The sequence below is a fragment of the Phyllobates terribilis genome, unplaced genomic scaffold, assembly GCF_046119375.1.
Source record: "Phyllobates terribilis strain yellow unplaced genomic scaffold, ASM4611937v1 Scaffold_8__6_contigs__length_399053987, whole genome shotgun sequence".
NCBI classification, from domain to species: Eukaryota; Metazoa; Chordata; class Amphibia; order Anura; family Dendrobatidae; genus Phyllobates; species Phyllobates terribilis.
Window position 1 is genome coordinate 300,047,523 of NW_027362768.1, and position 18,094 is coordinate 300,065,616.

The 18,094-nt window shown below is 41.8% G+C and overlaps 1 protein-coding gene across 3 annotated transcripts in view; it reads left to right on the forward strand.

The window, feature by feature from the left end:
- RAF1 (Raf-1 proto-oncogene, serine/threonine kinase) overlaps window positions 1-18,094 on the forward strand; it is a 78,731-nt gene that overhangs the window by 53,767 nt on the left and 6,870 nt on the right. For 2 of the 3 annotated variants that reach the window (XM_073644495.1, XM_073644494.1), the window contains 10 exons: window positions 1,272-1,371; window positions 3,566-3,723; window positions 5,291-5,383; window positions 6,737-6,890; window positions 8,622-8,649; window positions 8,739-8,845; window positions 9,293-9,410; window positions 14,980-15,064; window positions 16,576-16,752; window positions 17,421-17,467. In XM_073644495.1, coding sequence (XP_073500596.1) covers window positions 1,272-1,371; window positions 3,566-3,723; window positions 5,291-5,383; window positions 6,737-6,890; window positions 8,622-8,649; window positions 8,739-8,845; window positions 9,293-9,410; window positions 14,980-15,064; window positions 16,576-16,752; window positions 17,421-17,467 — 1,067 coding nt within the window. The remainder of the gene's footprint in view (window positions 1-1,271; window positions 1,372-3,565; window positions 3,724-5,290; window positions 5,384-6,736; window positions 6,891-8,621; window positions 8,650-8,738; window positions 8,846-9,292; window positions 9,411-14,979; window positions 15,065-16,575; window positions 16,753-17,420; window positions 17,468-18,094) is intronic. The other variant, XM_073644496.1, reaches the window with a different exon arrangement.

Sequence of the window (18,094 nt, forward strand, 5' to 3'; positions counted from 1 at the left end):
GGGCGTAGAAAAAAAAGAAAAACTGTTCCAGAATCAGTGGAGCATTGCCGAATTAAAAACCCATTGAATGGTCTTCTGTAACCGTTAGAGTTGTGGTAGAGTACGGCAAATACATTAATCCTAATTTACACCAAAAAAGCAACTTAAATTTCAACAGACATGTTCTCAAAGCTCAAACTGGAGTAAAACTTTTGTGATGGCAGCTGAAATATGCAGCAAATTCAACATGATGAACACGCATGCACCGTTGCATGAATTTGACTCAGCGGACTCGAGTGGCGTCTTCATCAAGATAGGTCTTGATGAATCTGGTACAGTGGTGACCAAAAAAATTTTTTTTTTTTTTAGATGTAGAGCTGGGACCTCCTCTGTGAGAGTGGGGGTAGAGGGGAATCAGCCAGGACCCCAGGAGGATTGGGTTGTGAGGCAATCGGAAGCTTGGAGGGGTTAGCGAAAGCGGCCTTGACCACAGTAGGCTTCGCGAACCAGGTGTCAAGTGGCTTTGACTATGGAAGGCTTTTGGTGGTGGAAGGCAAGAAGCCTTGGCTCTGGGAGGCCTTGGGGGGATGGTGCCAGTACCCTGGTCCTTGAGAGTTTGGGTCGGTTTGCTGAACTCTGTATGGTTGAGTAAGGCTTAAGCTAACCATGGTCATTAGATGGCTGTTGGCCGATTGATGCTTTGGCCGATCGTTCGGTTGACTGCCATCTCGATTGTTTCTCCCATACACAGGAGCTCTCATTCAGCGGAGCGTTATTGTGTTCTCTATGAGAGAGCCGATAGTTGACACGTTGGCTGGCGCCTTATCTCTGGGAGAACAATGCCATCGGTAGTCTGAAATCGGAAATGCCTGATCGGCATCTCTCCTGACCATCAGTCGGCTGGTATCCCCATCCCATACACATTAAACCGTTGGCCAATCCCGTTGATATCGGCAGGTACGACCGTTGGTAGACTTGTGCGTACGGGGAGCTTGTGAGTGTTTAACGCTCAGGAAGTTATGGAGTTTCACAGCTTTCTGGGAAACATGATGCCAATGAAGCAGATAGAAGGAACTGCTGGAGCGGCGCTGGCTTCCTGCTGGCTGATAATCTCTGTTCCTCTGTAAATACATGAAGAGAAATATTCTTCTAAACCCACAACGTGGAGATAAAGAAAATCCTGCGCAGCTTTTCCTGTCCTCCGTTTGCTCCTGGTCCATAGTGCTTTGCGTTCTCATTTGTAGCATTTTTCCTTGCTTTGTCATGTTTTAATGCGTTGTACGTTCCATCAGAAAACAGCGGCTGGACTGGAGCACCGATGCCATGTCATTAATAGGGGCAGAGCTGCAAGTGGATTTCTTGGATCATGTCCCACTCACAACCCATAATTTTGTAAGTTTCATTATGTCCTTGCTTTGTATCCTCCTTTTATCTCTTCATCTGTGACTCGTTTATTTTTTGCATTAACCACCAGTTTATTTTTTTTTATATTCCTGTTGTCTTTCCTGTAATGTATATTCTCCTCTACAAATACTGTACAGTACCTATAGTAAAGGCAGACGAATAACAAGTGTTCATAAGCTAATATTAAATAAGCCCTCCTCCTCCTCCTATCAAAATTGTTATCCTCTTAATATATTGCAGCCATCATATTATATGGCACTGTGTACTTACAATTGCTCATTTTGCCTTTCTACCCAGATAATTCTTCTCGTTTCCATTAGGTCTGTGACATCACGTGATTAAAAACTGACTAGCTGAATCCCTTCTAAGCTCTATGGAGAAACAGGAGGTCAATTTTCTCTGCACACGTCGAATCACTGCAAAAGTCCCTGGCAGGGGGGAGTAGGGGGCAGGTGGGTCAAGGAGTTGGAGAGGGGGTGATCAATGCACGGACAAGAGACTTCCTGTTTCTAAATAGAGCAGAGAAAAGAGAAGAATTAGCTGGGTAGAAAGGCAAAATGAGCAATTGTAAGTACACAGTGCTATATAATATGATCATTGCAATATATTAAAAGGATAAGAACTTTAATGGGAGTGCCATATACCATACACAATATTTGGCCAGCAATCCTGCTCCAGAACATGCAATCTTGTCTTGTCCAATCCTATATGTGTTTTCTATGGGGAGAGTGGAGTAATCGGCTGCAACAGATCTCTGTCCGGAGGAAAACTATGATTCTTCTCGGTGTTCCATGGTATCAATTGTTAAGGGAGAGTCAGGTGGCCCATGCAGTCGCTACTGACCTTGGCTCTAGATTTTAGTCCGACATGATCCCAAAAGACCTACGTGGTTCTTTAAATACATCGACTTGTGGCGCACAGCTGGTGAACTCAAAAGTCAATAATCGGCGGTTTTCTAAAGAGAAAAGTCGCATATCGGTTATCGTCCACTGTCGTCAGTCACTTCTTCTCATGTACTTTAGCACCCAACATCTTCAATTGGGTGAATCAATAGATGGGTATATATCAGGGGTGTACAACCTGCAGCCCCCGGAGTCGCATGCTATCCACAAAGTCCTTCTATGGGGCCTCCTACTATTTGGTCCCTGACTTTTTTGTCTGTGTCTGGTTTCTACTTATAATTTTATAGGCCAGGGATGAGCAGCACGTAGCACTGGAGAAGTGAGGGGAACGTATTAATGGTGGCTCATTGTGTGCAAACAATTGGGTTTCATAACAAAGTTTGTACAGTTTGGCTTTTACAGGCTTTTTGTTCCACCTGCACATTTTAACTTTGATGTGGTTTGTGGTCATAAATCAGCAGAGAGGAGCTCAGAAAACGACAAATAAGATTTATAGTAGAGGAGGACGAAATTACATTGAGTGGCCTGCGCTGCAATAAATGAAGTCTTTTGTGTTCCAAAATGGTTCTGTATTGTTCCAAAATGGTCCCTTATTGTCCCAACACGTTTCGGCACCAAAATGGTTCCTTATGAGGCTGATAGTTTCCCCCTCAGAGGATGGGGCAGATCGAGCTCACTGACTGATTCTCAGGTAACTCATTCTTCAGCCAGCAATAGACAGAGTAAACCGTGCAAATCTTTTAAAGTGGACCAAAATTTTCATCTTGAAATACACACAATTCAGGCTTCAGAGTGCAATAAAACGTATCTGATACTCTGAGGTTTCCTAGGGCTGTATCCAATATTTTTCAAGCTCTTTAACATAGACTTGGTAATGTCAAAGTGACCTCAATGTATACGGCTATGGGTAAATTGATGTTAAACCTGTAACACAGTGACTCTCCTACATGTTATTGTCTGTCAATCACACACTAATCCGCACTGCTGTGCTGTCACACACACTATCTGTATTGTTTTTTCAGTGTTTTATGGTTTTCGCTGCTTTTCTAATAATTTGAGAGCTGTGACGTCCTCTCACTATCCAAATGGCTGCTGCATTCCCTGCCTCTGCTTTTATACAGGTTATGATGGTCTCTCCTGCTTATTTTTGTTATACCATGTGATTTTATTATGGGGAAGCTTTTTGAGATTTCTAAAAATTTAGATTTTCATTGAATCGATTCGCTCATCTCCAAATTAATACGGTAAAGGCTTTGGCTGATCTGCATTTATTTTCTCAGGTACGAAAGACCTTTTTGAAGTTGGCCTTCTGTGACATCTGCCAGAAATTTCTTCTGAATGGTTTCCGGTGTCAGACGTGTGGGTACAAGTTCCACGAGCACTGCAGCACCAAGGTCCCGACCATGTGCGTGGACTGGAGCAACATCCGACAGTTGCTGTGAGTTTAGCGGTGCACCGGGCACACTGCTAGTATCTGCTTCATTTACAGCGCGGCTCGGAAAGTGTCTGTCCGTCCTAATATAGGATGAGTAGATATTCCGGTACTTGGGAAACATCTGGATGAACCAGTTTATTCTATTTTTAAACAAAGTTATTATTGTAAATGAAATGACAGCGGGATGAGCAAAAAGGGCATAAACACGGCCTCCGTCGAACTCATTACCGGAGGCTTTCATCATGCTGGAATAGAAAGGAGGCCGAGGGGAGCAGCGCCAGCGCGGCTCGTATCCAGAATGTAAATAATTAGCTCATTAATTTCTATCGCATGTTCACCGCTCCATCAGACTTTGTGGATTCTGTCATCAGTTGCTGTTTAGCTTTTTATTTAACCCCATCTACTCGAAGACCACCCAGACCTTAGTGTCAACTCAAAAGCCCTCTCCATCTTAAAGATAAATAAAAAAACTCCTGTAAATATAAGCTCCCCAGTTTTGTGCTTTTCTATAGTCCTGGCACAAGTCAGATTATTAAAGCGAATCTGTCAACAGGTTTTTGCTGCCCCACTGTGTCACTTACTAGGCTGCTTGCTGTGGTTTTGATAAAAAAAAATCACGGCAAACCTACCAGTTCACTGAATGCGGAGCTGTGTATAACTCCGCCCACACTGCTTTGATTGGCTGCTTTCTGTCTATGTGCAGTGTTCACAAAAATCAGCCAATCAGTGGTGTGGGCGGGGTTACACTGAGCTGGAGGACTACATGGCACCAGACACCTAGTCCTCTATTGATGATCTCCTGCTAAGTGATTTTATCAAAACTACAGAAAGCAGCCCAGTAAGTGATACATCTCTGGAGTCAGGGTCTCTTAAATTATGGTGCTTTCAGATTTGGTGGGAAAAACCTGGTGAAATAATACCTTTAAATCAAGTCCTATAGAGGAGCTTAGAAGTTACTCTGTCATGTGTGGGATGGGTTAGGGTAGATAAAATCAAAAATTACATATTTTATTAAAACTACCAAAAATGTGATATCGCCTAAAGAGATGTATATCATTAACTGTATACTTAAGATACAGGATACAGATTGTATTTTCCTGGTCCGTTTGCATCCCACCTTTTTGTATGTTATAAGCCAACCCCCCTCATAACCAGTCCATTATTTGTTTTTGTGTTTTTTAGCTTTTTGTTGTTTTTTTACTACCTTCCTTCCAAGAGCCATAACTTTTTTATTTTTCAGTCTACCTATTCTTATGAGGGCTTGTGTAATCCCAGGGAATTTAAAATATCTTTCAAAAATTGTAAAATCATGGTGAAAATTAGGAAAAGGATTTAAAATCACATTAGGCGGAGGCGCATTTCAAACCCCATGGTCTCTTCTCAAGCTAAAGAGACCAAGCCTGGAGCCCCTCTGCCTTCCAAAAGATCACTTCTTGGCTTCTAAAAAAAAAAAAATTAGGGGTTGACTATTGTTTTTTCATTATATTTTTAAATTTGATTTTTTTAGTAACTTGAAACGCGTGGGGATAATATTCTTTCTCATTCTATGGTGCTGTGTTTTATCTCTTAGCAGATTATTTCCTAACCCAAATAACGTAGACGGCAGCACGCCTTCATTACCATCGATGCGACGGATGAGAGAATCAGTCCGTGGCCCTGCAAGGTACATTAACTTAATTTATGTGTGTGATGGGCAGGAAACAAGGCGATTTTTTTTTATTATTTATTATTTATTTTTTATTTTTTAGATATAATATTTTATAATAGTTCTCTTGTACACAGAATAATTTTTATATGTAATTATTGGCACAGTTATAACCTAATTATATGCACAGTCACAGGGTCCGATTCATTATTGTATTTGCACTGTTTTTTTGTTGAGTTGGTGCTTTTGAGCATTTTTTTTTTGTGCAAAATTCGTCTTTCTATTGATACATTTTTTTTTTTAAGTCTATGTGTTGGCCTGTTTGTTTGTTTTTTTTTTTGTGTTATATTTTACGTTTCCAAATGTTTTCACCTTTAAAAAGTTGATAAACTTGCTACAAATTTACTATAGTCCCCTTCCGGAGTGATTTCTTCTATTCCTGTGTAAATTTTTGCATTTAAAAAGTCACAAAAACAGGCAGGGGAAAAAAAAGACAATTTTTGATTTTGCACAAAACTTATGAACAGCGGGCAACATTTTGATAAATTTGACCCAAAAATAATCAGCGAATAAAACTTGACAAAAAAAAGTTTATGTATAATGTCCCTTCAACACTCCAGCAGTAATAGTTTTAGCAAATAAAAATATGTTCAGCTTTATTGCTGCTTTTTTTTTTTCTGCAGCCAAAACCTGCTCTCTTAGCAGAATAAACACTACGTTCGAAACGCCTGTTTTTTTTTTCACACTTTTTTTGCGGTTGATTACATGTTCTTTGTGTACAGTACAAGTTTAATAAGCTAATTGTATTCACTAAAAAAAAAAAGCTTCAAAAACGCCGTTGCATTTTTTTGCAGTGCTTTTTCACTTTCTCATTGCTTTGGGTGAAAAATACTGAAAAATTGCCATGCTTCAGATTTAAAAAAAAAAACGCAGAGGTTTTCCAATTCAGACAGGGAAAAAAAAACGTGTATATGGGATTTCTGTAATTGCATATCTTTTGCTGGTACTGTAAAATGCAGTTTATTTTCATTTAAAAGCAAAAAAAAAAAAAAAAAAAAAACGCAATGTGTGAACATAGCCTAATTCTTCTGCCATTAGTTTCTGGGCTAGGTTTTTAGCATCTGTTACTTTTTGCCAGTCACGTTGGCTCCCTTTGAGTTTTCTTCCCTGATCCGGTATCTTAGAGCGTCCTCTCCTCCCACAGTGAAGCAGCGCATTCATCAGTCTTGATACAGCTCCTTCTATGCTCCTTGAGGATAAAAAAAAAAAAGTATAAGAAAACTCTCTAGCGCCCCCTGTGGGTATGCAGACTGCTAGAATCTGTCCTTGGGGTCATTTGGTCATTCTAGGTGTCATTTTCTATTTATCCAGCTCCCAGCACAGATATTCTACACCTCACGCCTTCAACTTCACAACGCCCAGTCCGTCGTCAGAGTGTTCCCTTTCTCAGCGACAAAGGTCCACGTCCACCCCCAACGTCCACATGGTCAGCACCACGATGCCCGTGGACAGCAGAATGATCGAGGTAATACCTTTTCTCCCTTTTCTTACGTTACATGGAGTTCGCTACAAGTTGATACCTTAGAAAGTAGCAATAATATGTACAAGTAGTAATATGTAGCTTTGCTTCATAAAAAGCATTTCTTTTAAAGGTGCTGTCCGGTCGAAGAAGAAAAGTCTGTGACTGCAGAATGGTGGCAGTGTGCACACTGTCGTGATTCCCTGTGGTCACATGTCCACGCATATGTGATTTGCACACTTGCGGTCCTGTGCCGACTAGACTTGTTCTCGCTGTGTCAGACTAGTTAGCATGTGACTGCACACACAAGGAATCATGACAGTGGGCATATTGCTCGCTGACGTGATTTGGCAGTCACATACAGACTGCAGACTTTTCTCCTTAGACTGGACAACCCCTTTAATAGTGGCCCTATACGGCAGCTCATCCATATGAGTAAATGGGCATGTTGCACAGTTTCTAGAAGAAAGCCGTTAGGCTTTTCTAATCTTATACTACCACTCTATAGGTGGTCATTTGTATTCAATGGCTGTATGACCGCTATTCCCCGCTAACCATTCTGAATGGGGAGAGGGGAGTACGTGGCTGCCAGACACATCTAACAGTGGCTTATTTTCCGTGAGAATGAAGTATTGGGCATGTTGAAATTCAACAGGTCTGATCTTTTTATTATAACATAGGCCAAATGAATGTTGACGAATATCCAGAACACAGTAGATGGTTCGCCGGTGCTGCCAAAGTTGGTGGATTTTGGCCGAACTTACTCTATAGGATATCTTACACTAAAGTCTGACTTTTCCTTCTTCTTCTCATCTTATATGTTGCCTCCTGTTGATTTTCATCTTTCATTTCCTCTGGCTAGAATAACTGGCTCAATACTTCTCCAAGGTCCAGATCCAGACGTTTTTGTTTGTGGGGCAGAGTAGGTATTTGTGGCTTTGGATCTTGTTGTGTTGCTCGGGATTTAACTTCTGTGACTTTCTGGTCTTGGTTAATAGCTTGTTTGTGTCATTTCTACTCATTTCTCCACAAGTTTTGCCGACTGGAGAATCTTTTTTTTGGAACCGGAGCAGAGGGTTATCCGTGTAAGATCAGGTCAGACGACTGTGACTTCTGTCCAACCTGTTGTAATCTCACATTTGGACTGACCCATTTTGGGTTCTCCACTCGTCAAAGCCCTCCGTCCAGTCTTGTTTTGCATGGTGTACTGATCCAAATACATCTGGTAATATGGCTGGGGAGATAGACGAGGAGGATAAACGCGACCGAGCCTTCTACTACAGCATGCAAAGTGTGCAGCATCTAACCTGCTGGAATAATGAGCTGTTTAACAAAAAGGAGTTTAAACAACATGTGGCGCCCGTCAGTATTTTTGCTTTTTCCCCCACAATTTACATAATTGCAAGTTTGCTATTGTAAAGTTTAAATGCTAATCTCTTGGAAGGAAGTCACATAAACCACTAAAGGAAAAGAAATGTCAAAGGAACATTGCGACCGGGTGCGTTTTGAAGCATTATATTTTTGGAAACCAGTACTGTAGTTTAATTTTTTTTTTTTTTTTTTTTACTTTTTTCTAAATTAACATTTGTTTAAAATTGCAGAATTGTAACTGATCTTTAATTGTTAGCGTTCTTCATTTCTACAAGCGCTGGTGCCACGTTGTTTTTGATGCCAACCGACCTCCATTTGCTGTACCCCCGTGGAGTTGTATTGATAATTCTGTGCTTTGTGTTGCAGGATGCTGTAAGGACACATAGTGAATCAGGTAAGAGAATCCTTGCCTGGTTATGATTGTGGATTATTTTTTTTTGTTTTTTTCAGTATCGCCCTAATCTTTTCTCTTTTCATTGTCAGGGAGTCCAAATAACATGAGTCCGACAGGATGGTCCCAGTCCAAAACTCCAGCTCCGACGCATAGAGAGAAATCTGCGGTGTCCAGCAGCCAGGAGAAAAATAAAATAGTGAGTGTTTTTGGAGGCTTTGGACATGCTTGTAGGTGCCATGAGGACCAAGGTGTGAACTGAGTGGTGTGGGAGAGGCAGTGGTGTGGGAGAGGCAGTGGTGTGGGAGAGGCAGTGGTGTGGGAGAGGCAGTGGTGCGGGAGAGGCAGTGGTGCGGGAGAGGCAGTGGTGCGGGAGAGGCAGTGGTGCGGGAGAGGCAGTGGTGCGGGAGAGGCAGTGGTGCGGGAGAGGCAGTGGTGCGGGAGAGGCAGTGGTGCGGGAGAGGCAGTGGTGCGGGAGAGGCAGTGGTGCGGGAGAGGCAGTGGTGCGGGAGAGGCAGTGGTGCGGGAGAGGCAGTGGTGCGGGAGAGGCAGTGGTGCTCGAGCATGAGTCTACTAAGTTATTTAGGTGATCAGATATACAGTAGAGTTGCCGAAGTCACATATGTAGTATTGTTTATTTTTACAGCGCTCCCGTGGGCAAAGAGATTCCAGTTACTACTGGGAAATAGAGGCAAGTGAGGTAATGCTTTCGTCCAGAATAGGATCGGGATCGTTTGGGACAGTATACAAAGGCAAATGGCACGGTAAGCATTGAATGGGTTCTGGAAAAAAAAAGCTGCTAACCTTCTCATCAGGGCCAAGGGGGTCCTCTAGTTATGAAGAACTACTACTGGTATTCACCCTATCCACCCGATAGGTAGTAACTATTGGTTGATGGGGAAGATGACACCATTGATGAAATGGAGCAGAGCTTGAGCAGGCGCATGCTGGTTGCATTCTGTTAGTCAGTGGGGCTTCTAGCAGTTGGACCCCTCCCCATCGCGAAAACTGCTGCAAATCCGCCAGCAGAGCCATTTCATGGAAAAAAAACAGAAAAAAACACCGGCTTTGTGATAGAAAGCTTCAGCGGCTCCGCCGGCAGATTAAACATGTCATGTGCATAAGCATGTCCAAGTTATTTTTGTATTTTTAGTTAATTGCATTAAGTTGCAGTTGCAGTTGCTGAAGGTCTAGATTTTATTTTCACTAATTTTTGATAATCCTTTTTCAAACCACAAAGCACAGTGGAATTACAGTATATAATAGAAGTGATCGGCTGATCGCAGATTGAAGTCTCCTTATAGATCTAAAGTGAAAAGTCGAAGTTTTTTTAAAAATATAAAAATTTTAACTTTTCCGTTGCCGCAACACTGCCAGAGAAATACAATAAGAAGCGATCAAAACGTTATATCTCAAAATTGTATCAATAAAAATTTCAGCATGCCACCCCCAAAAAAAGAAGTCCTTAAATAACTGAACAGACCAAAAAGTAAAAACTTTATGGGTCTCTTGAAATTGGTGACACAAGTACTTTTTTTTTTTTCTCTCTCAAGAACATATTTTTGAATTTTTTTTTTTCACAACTTAAATTATAAAAAAAAAAGTGTGTGTATAAAATATATATGTATGTGTGTGTGTGTATATATAAGTAATTTATTTATTTTTTTTCCTTTTCTTAAGTTTAGTATTGTCGTAACTTTACTGACCTGAGAATCCAGATACCAGGTCATTTTGCAAAAAACACCCCCGACCACCCAAGAAAAAAAAAAACACAATTGCAGAATTTTTCTTTTTCCGCAATTTCCCCATACTTGGAATATTTTTTTTTACCCATTTTCCAGAGGTAAAATACAGATTTTTTTTCCCCCAATGAGCAGTGAACCCCCCCCATACCATATGGCCTCTTGCAGGTCAGCAGCATTGATTGATTTTTCAGACTAGTCTGAGACAAACTCCCTGTCAATTTAAATGGAATGTGTCATCAGAAAATAACTCCCAGTTTTTATGGTAAAATTTTTTTTTTTTTTTTTTTTTAATGACTTGTGGAGCTTTTTTCTTTTTTTTTTTTTTAAATAAAATTTCCATAAAATGAAATATGAAAATAGTATTTTGAAATCTTACAGTTATCACACTGGCCAGTAAGTCTGATATTAGTCTCATACTTCCTGTCCTTAACAGAAGACTTTTTCAGCAGTTTTGATAGCGCCTGTATACACAGCTGATAACACCTGTATACACAGCTGATAACACCGAATCCACCATTAAGAATAGGTTGTATCACAGCTCACCTTCTCCTCCTCCCTTTACCCAAATCAGAGCATTGGCTGCAGCGCTCGTATTTTCTGCTAATCAGTGAGCACAGCAACTTGTCTATCCACTCTGGCAGAGCTGCTGAGCTTAGTTTTTGGTTGCAGCGCCATTGACATGTCAATGCTGCTGACCGTAAACACATGGTGCAGAGGTGGAGACTCTGCATTGGACCCGGGGAGGGTGAGTAAGGCACTTTCTTCTTTGTTTCCCCCCTTCCACCCCCCAAAAAAACAAAAGTTGTTGTCCAACCACGTCACATAAAACATGGATGGTGCCGGCTTATGTACAAGTGGCCGCAGAATGTGACTGCAAAATGGTCTCTGAAGGCGAATTAATGTCCACATTCACTTTCAATCATGGCGGCGTGCGTATTGTCAAAGCCACATTAAATTACAGGTGGAGAATTCATGCGTGTCCAAACTCATCATCCCAGATAAACTGTTCATTGTAATGGACGTAATCACCGCGCAGACACAGGCTGCTCTGTGCCTTCTACCCGCAGACGACTAACAGATGTTACAAGTAAATAGTCGGCCAAGAACCTTCCAGAGTTACAGCTGTAGACGCGGATGTGTACGAGGCGAAGACTAGTTCAGGACACATCTCATGGAAACCGCAGAGCGCCTCCTAGTGCGAGAAGTCCTCATTTACGGAGGAGCAACATTTTGGCAGCAGAAGCGGAGTGTGCTGGTCTTGTAGGAGGCAGTGACCTGTCCACTCATGGGATTGTTGGCACAAGCCGGACTTAATGTACAAGAACATCAAGATGTTCCGTGGGAAAAAACGGACTGAAAGATGGTGATGGTGATCATAGGAATCAATCTGACTGCCCCCAGCCTAGGTTTAGGCTGTGTGCCCACTATGCGTTTTTTAAGCGTTTCCGCAGTGGCAATTCCGCTGCAGAAACAATTAAAAAACGCTTGGTAGAAGGTCTGCCATGTTCCCCAATGATAATCCGCATGTGCTGTGCACATGCTGCGGAAATTTCTGCTGCGGATTATCATTGCGGAAAAATCCGCAGCACTACCAATTATTTTGCAGAAGCGTGGCATTTTCGCCGCCATTTACTTGCATTGGAACGCATGGAATCCGCATCACTGGATCTGTACATGCGGATTCCATGTGTTTCAATGTGCGGATTGTTCCGGGGTTTGGAGAAGAGGAGACTCTCCTCCGGACCCGGGTACCATAGTACTTGTAAAAAAAAGAATAAAATAAATATTATACTTGCCTTCTGATTGCCCCTGGTGTCCATAGTGAACCGTCCTGGCTTGCCGGCAGCTCGCGATGGTCTAAAAGGACCTGCCATGACGTCATTTAGTCATATGACGGGTCACGCAACCGCTGACGTCGGCAGGTCCTTTATTCTACCACGAGCTGCCGGCAAGCCAAGACAAGGACACCGGGGGCCATCAGAAGGTAAGTATAGATTTATTTTTCACCATTCTTTCGGTCACAGTATATAAATCCATGCCCATTGTATATACATCTGTCCTATTCCAATGAGAACAACGTGTGCCCAGTCCCTGATCAGATTAACCTTTTAATGACAATATATGTCATTGTTCGCAATATGGTTTCTATGATTCCTTCGCATAGATTGTGGCTCGTGATCATCTCTCACAGATGAACGTAGCCCTCAAGGTACTTTAACATTGTCTGGCTTGTCTTGTTCCTGCCGATATTTGGCGTGTCCCCCATCCAGCTATATAGTTGTACTTCTTCGCATGCACAGAGAAAACTAAAAAGTTTTGGCCGATGACTGTAACTTTGGGTGTTGCCTTCGAAGTGGGAATTACATCATACACATTCAGACTCGACGAGGAAATGGAGAACCTGATGACCGTTCCAGTGGACACATTAACCCCCGTCTCTGCGACGCCTCCAAAATCTTTGTGCATCGGAATCATTGGTGATATAAAAGTAAAAAGTGTTTAGCAGGAGGACAAATGCGTTGTATAGACACGCCTCATAATGTTATCCCAGGTAAATAGGATGATCTACGTATAAGTGCAGGGAAAAATGGTCCACATTGGTAACAAAAACTCAAGTCTTTTGGACACAGATTTCATTATTTGTATACCAGGTATATTATGGTGTAAGGACAATGCATTAAAGGGTCCCTCCTCAATAAACTTTGTAGTGATCTGAATTGGGAGCCCCTGTGCCGGCTTGGCCGGGGGGGAGCCCCCGTGCATAATAAATTAAATTTATGGATAAGTGTTGGTTTGTCCTAATTGTGTGAATTAAAAGGACTTTATCGGGTGAAAACAAGTCTGATAACTTAATGATCCACTGGGATCCGCACCGATCGGCTGAACGGGGAAATTTTATCCACATTGCAAAACTGAGCAGCAGTGTACACGGTGGACCGCCGCTCCAGTCTTTCTCTACTGGGCTCCGCTCGGCTTTTTCCAGCAGCCCCATGGGGATTGAATGGAGCGGTGGTTGGGCATGCGCACTGCTGCTCCATACTGCTGATCGGTGCAGATCCCTGTGGTCGGACCCTCACCGATCAGCAAGCAGTCACCGGAGAAACCCACTTGAAATCTGATAATATTGGTTACAATTTAATAGAAATGGGAAAGTCTGTCTTCAGATGTCCAAGATCAGATCGCAATGCACGGACTGGCTGCAGGTCTCCTGACCAGAGCGTGATAACCGCATAGAAATACAAGAAGCTGTAACGCTTGGGTCCAGAGACCTGCGGTCAGTCCGTGCATTATACTCTGCTTATAAATCTGCAACATATCAGTGCCCTGTGATGTTCCCACAGAGAGCGATGAGTCAATAATAACATACTATTCAATATAATAGAAGTAGGATGAGGCAAACGAGGAGGTTCCTGATCAGTAAGAGAAAAAAGATCAACTTTCTGGTCACCTAATCAGAATGTAGTCAGTGCCGCGCTGTAGAACGACTCTCATTCTTCAGATTTTTTTTTGTTAATTAGGTTTTTATCTTAATATCCCAGATTTATCTCGCACACTTGGCTTTTGGGAGGGGCGATAAGGTGTCGAGAAGTTCTGCATGAAATCTCCTCTTGTTCTGCTTCGCTTGCACGGTGGTGAAAGTAGCGACCAAGAAATTGGCCAATTCCTTAATTCATGATGCGGTTAGCGAAGCTTGGCCAAAATATGCAGTTTTATAAGAAAGGACGTTTTGAGGGTACGAGGCTTGTGACATCAGTCAGATTTGTGTTTCTTATATATATAAACTTTGAACGCAATGATCCTCTGGCCTAGGTTTCTATGTAATTTGCCAAAAATACCGAGATGTGACAGTAAACAGTGGCCGGATAATAACAGGCTGGAGAGAAGCCGGGGCATCGGTTAACTGTTTCTGATCTAGAGGGAAGAGGTTATCAGGCAGATAAATGCCAACGTAACTAATCTTTTTTACCTAAATGTATGTGTTTGGGGCTAAAAATAATTTTTGCATTAAAAAAATTTGCACCATTTGCCCTCCGTATGTCACGGTCTGTTACGATCTGCAGAATGAGTTAACTGGGGATCTGTAAGTGAGCTCATTGTGACAGTCTTACCAGAGAGTTTGTAACTCTTACCTTGTTTTTTTCTGAGCTCCTCTCTGCTAATTTATGATCACATCAAAGTTGAACCAAAGGGCCTGTAAAAGCCAAATGGTTCAAATCCTATTGGTAACCCCAAATAAAAGTAAGGTCTCCAAAGGTGGACAACCCCTTTTTATTTATTGTTTGCTGATTTTACCCTTACTTTTATCGTTTCAATCAACTAACTGATGTGAATGGGAGACACTCGATTAATTGTTTTAAGTGAACGAAAGGCAGGTTTTTGGGAGATAATTAGAAAATACGTCCCCTTCCGGTGTAATAGATTTACGTTCTTTTAATGGCGGTGCCTTTTAACTGCCTCTATTGTGTAAGTAACCTTAAAATATTCAGAGCGTGATTATGGGTCCAAAATCGAAAAGTGTCATCGGGTTGTCCGAATCCATATTGCTTGCATAAATTATTCCAAAATCATTTAACCTTCTGTCTTTCAGGGGACGTGGCTGTAAAAATCCTCAAAGTTACAGATCCCACCCCTGAACAGTTGCAGGCCTTTAGAAATGAAGTTGCTGTTCTCAGGTGAGTACACTGACAATTTATGAAAAAAATGTTAAGGCCCCCCCCATGCACATAATAGTTGTCTTAGCCCCCCAGTATCCATGGGATTAGCTGACAGTCTTTGTGGCCTCCTGACTTCTTCCTGACAGATGTCCAAGGGTCGCACATTTGAAATTCAACACCTGACCCTTTTCTTATTCAGGAGATAAAGCTGCTGCCAGAGCTGTTTGGCAGCAGCTTTTTCCACTCTTCCCTTTGAAAACTCCGGAATGCTCAGCTGAGACGATTGTTCATGTTGTATGGTGGAAACAGTAGAGATGGGTATTTGATAAATGAGAACTCTCCCGTCATTTGTTGCTTTCTTCAACTTTACTCATTACTATGGAAGCTCAAGTGGTCCCCCCCTACTCTGTTAGACAGCATTCCTTATTACATCGCAATATCTCTAATGGAGAAACCCCCATAATACAGCAACTAATGTAGCATCCCATGAAAAATTATTTGTTGAGTTTACACACTATAAGAAAAAAAAATTGTATAAAAACAATACAAAGTAACACACAGTTTAACAGTTACAGGAGGAGTGAGGACCCTGCTCGCACCTTACAATCTATATCTGGAAATACATATGGAAACTGTCAACCGAACGTTCAGTTGACTTCCCCATACACATGAGCGCCCTGCTGAGAGGCAAAAGCAGCTGCCAGACTAGTATGGCAGCGGCTCATCTCCCCTGAAAACATATGTATCCTCTATTGAAACTCCCAACAAATCTGATCGCCTCCCCCCTCCTCTGACAGATGGGTTGGGAGGCCCCAATAAACGGTAGATTTGCCACTTCAACCAAAATTGATGAGTTCTTTCATCTAAAGCACCCCATGATCTTAACCTTAGCAATCAGTGTCAGGCTGCTTCTGTTGCAGCATGAAAATGTTTTCTTCCGCCCAAATTTTTAAGTCCTTCTCCCTTTGAGTTTTACCCATTCTTTTCCCATTTTGCGGGTTATCTTGTCATGTATTTCCCTTCTCATATTCAGAAACTTAGTTATTATTGTGCCACCTCATTAGCTACTTCTCTGCCATATCTCCTGATGTATCCAGAATTCTTTGTAAAATAATACTGTTATCTTTAGTTGTTAATGGAACAATTTTAGTATTCTCTATGTAATTCGATATTTAGTGTGGAATCTCTCTACAAGGCTGGTAATAAGAGGGCCCAATACTGACCCCTGTGGTACCCCATTAGTGCACTATTTTTCATCACTGATTCAGTTTTTTCCCTACTTACACATTCCCCCAGTGCATATATTTTAATTTTATATTTCATCTTTATATGTGCTATGAAAAAAAATATATATATTTGACATCCGGTATTCACAAACTTACGCTAATGTGTAGGTATACATTTCTTTTTTTTATTGACCTAATCCCTTATAGCCTCCTATATAGCTCTCTCTACATTCTAAAATATATATATATATATATATATATATATATATATTATATATTATTCCTTTTTTTTACTCCTTACAGAAAAACGCGGCATGTGAATATTTTGCTTTTTATGGGCTACATGACAAAAGAAAACCTAGCCATTGTCACTCAGTGGTGTGAGGGCAGCAGCCTCTACAAACATCTGCATGTACAGGAGACCAAATTCCAGATGTTCCAGCTGATAGACATTGCCAGGCAGACGGCGCAAGGCATGGAGTAAGTATTCCTGCAGACAGTGCCGATTTTTGCTGCAGATATTACTGTAATTGTCGCCTGTTGCATATTGAAAGGTGAATTTATGCTGCAGTTTTAATACACATCATATGGATGCAACACGCAGCAGAATTTCCACCCTTAAATCCAGGGGTGGACATATCATTGGTGCAGCTGCACAGGGGCCCTAGAGGAAAGGGGGCCACTTCTACCTCCAAAGCAGGTGGGATTTTGCACTATGATTGGGCTGTAAAGGGCCCTTACACTGTTTATGTACAGGGGCCCTTTGCTCCCTGTGTCCGCCAGTTCATAAATCCTCGGCGTATTTGCTGCGTGGGAACATACCCTCAAAGCTCTGGGATCCAAGTCCTCGGTGAATACATTTCTTGATATTCTTGCTTGACGGCTCATCATGTGTTCTGCCAAGCAGGATATTTGCTGATTATGAGCTGAACGTCAGCTTTGCTCAGTGTGTGCCAGCAGGCAGGGGACTTGTCGGAGCTTGCATCCTCGCTGTACGAGGTATAAAGGCACAATCCAGGCTGTGCAATAACGTGTACAACCTGCCGACAGTTTGTGGAGGACAAGTCAGGTTATTCCTTTTATTTGCATTCATTCTTTCTTTCTTTCTTTCTTTCTTTGATGTTTAATAGCCCTTTGTTCTCTTGCAGCTATTTACATGCAAAGAACATTATCCACAGAGACATGAAGTCAAACAGTATCCTTTACTGGAGCGAAATGTGGGGGGTGTAAAGGGTCCCTGAAGTACAGGCCCGGAGCTCTGATGTGTGCTCTTCAATCGCACAAACCAATCCATAATCCTATCATCTCGTTCAGCTCTGATTTCTGTACGTTCTATACAAAGAAATTGTGCTGTTATCCCCTTTAAAAGAGAATGTGTCTTCAGAAAATGACATGAGATTTCTGTTACTTGTATACTCTGTTACCCAGCAAAATCGGATCTCCTGCTTTGCACTGCTGAAGGGCAAACACCCCGAAACAGGTTTCCGGTTTAGATTCTTATCGCAAGTCATGTGTCAGGTCTCATTAAAGGGTTAGGAATGCTACATCCTCATTTTCCGTCCTCCTAGCCGTATGATGGCTTGTTTTTTTGTGGGACGAGTTGTAGTCTTGAATGACACTATTCATTATAATTTACTGCAAAACAGGTAAAAAAAAAATTTAAGGCAGGTGAAATGGCAGAAAAAAAAAAAAATCCCAATTCTGCTATTGCTTTTTGGGGGTTATGTTTTTAGAGAGTTCATTTTGCGGTAACAAACCTGATGTGATTCTTCAGGTCTGATCGATTACAGCGATACAATTTCTTATTTTTGATGGAATGGAC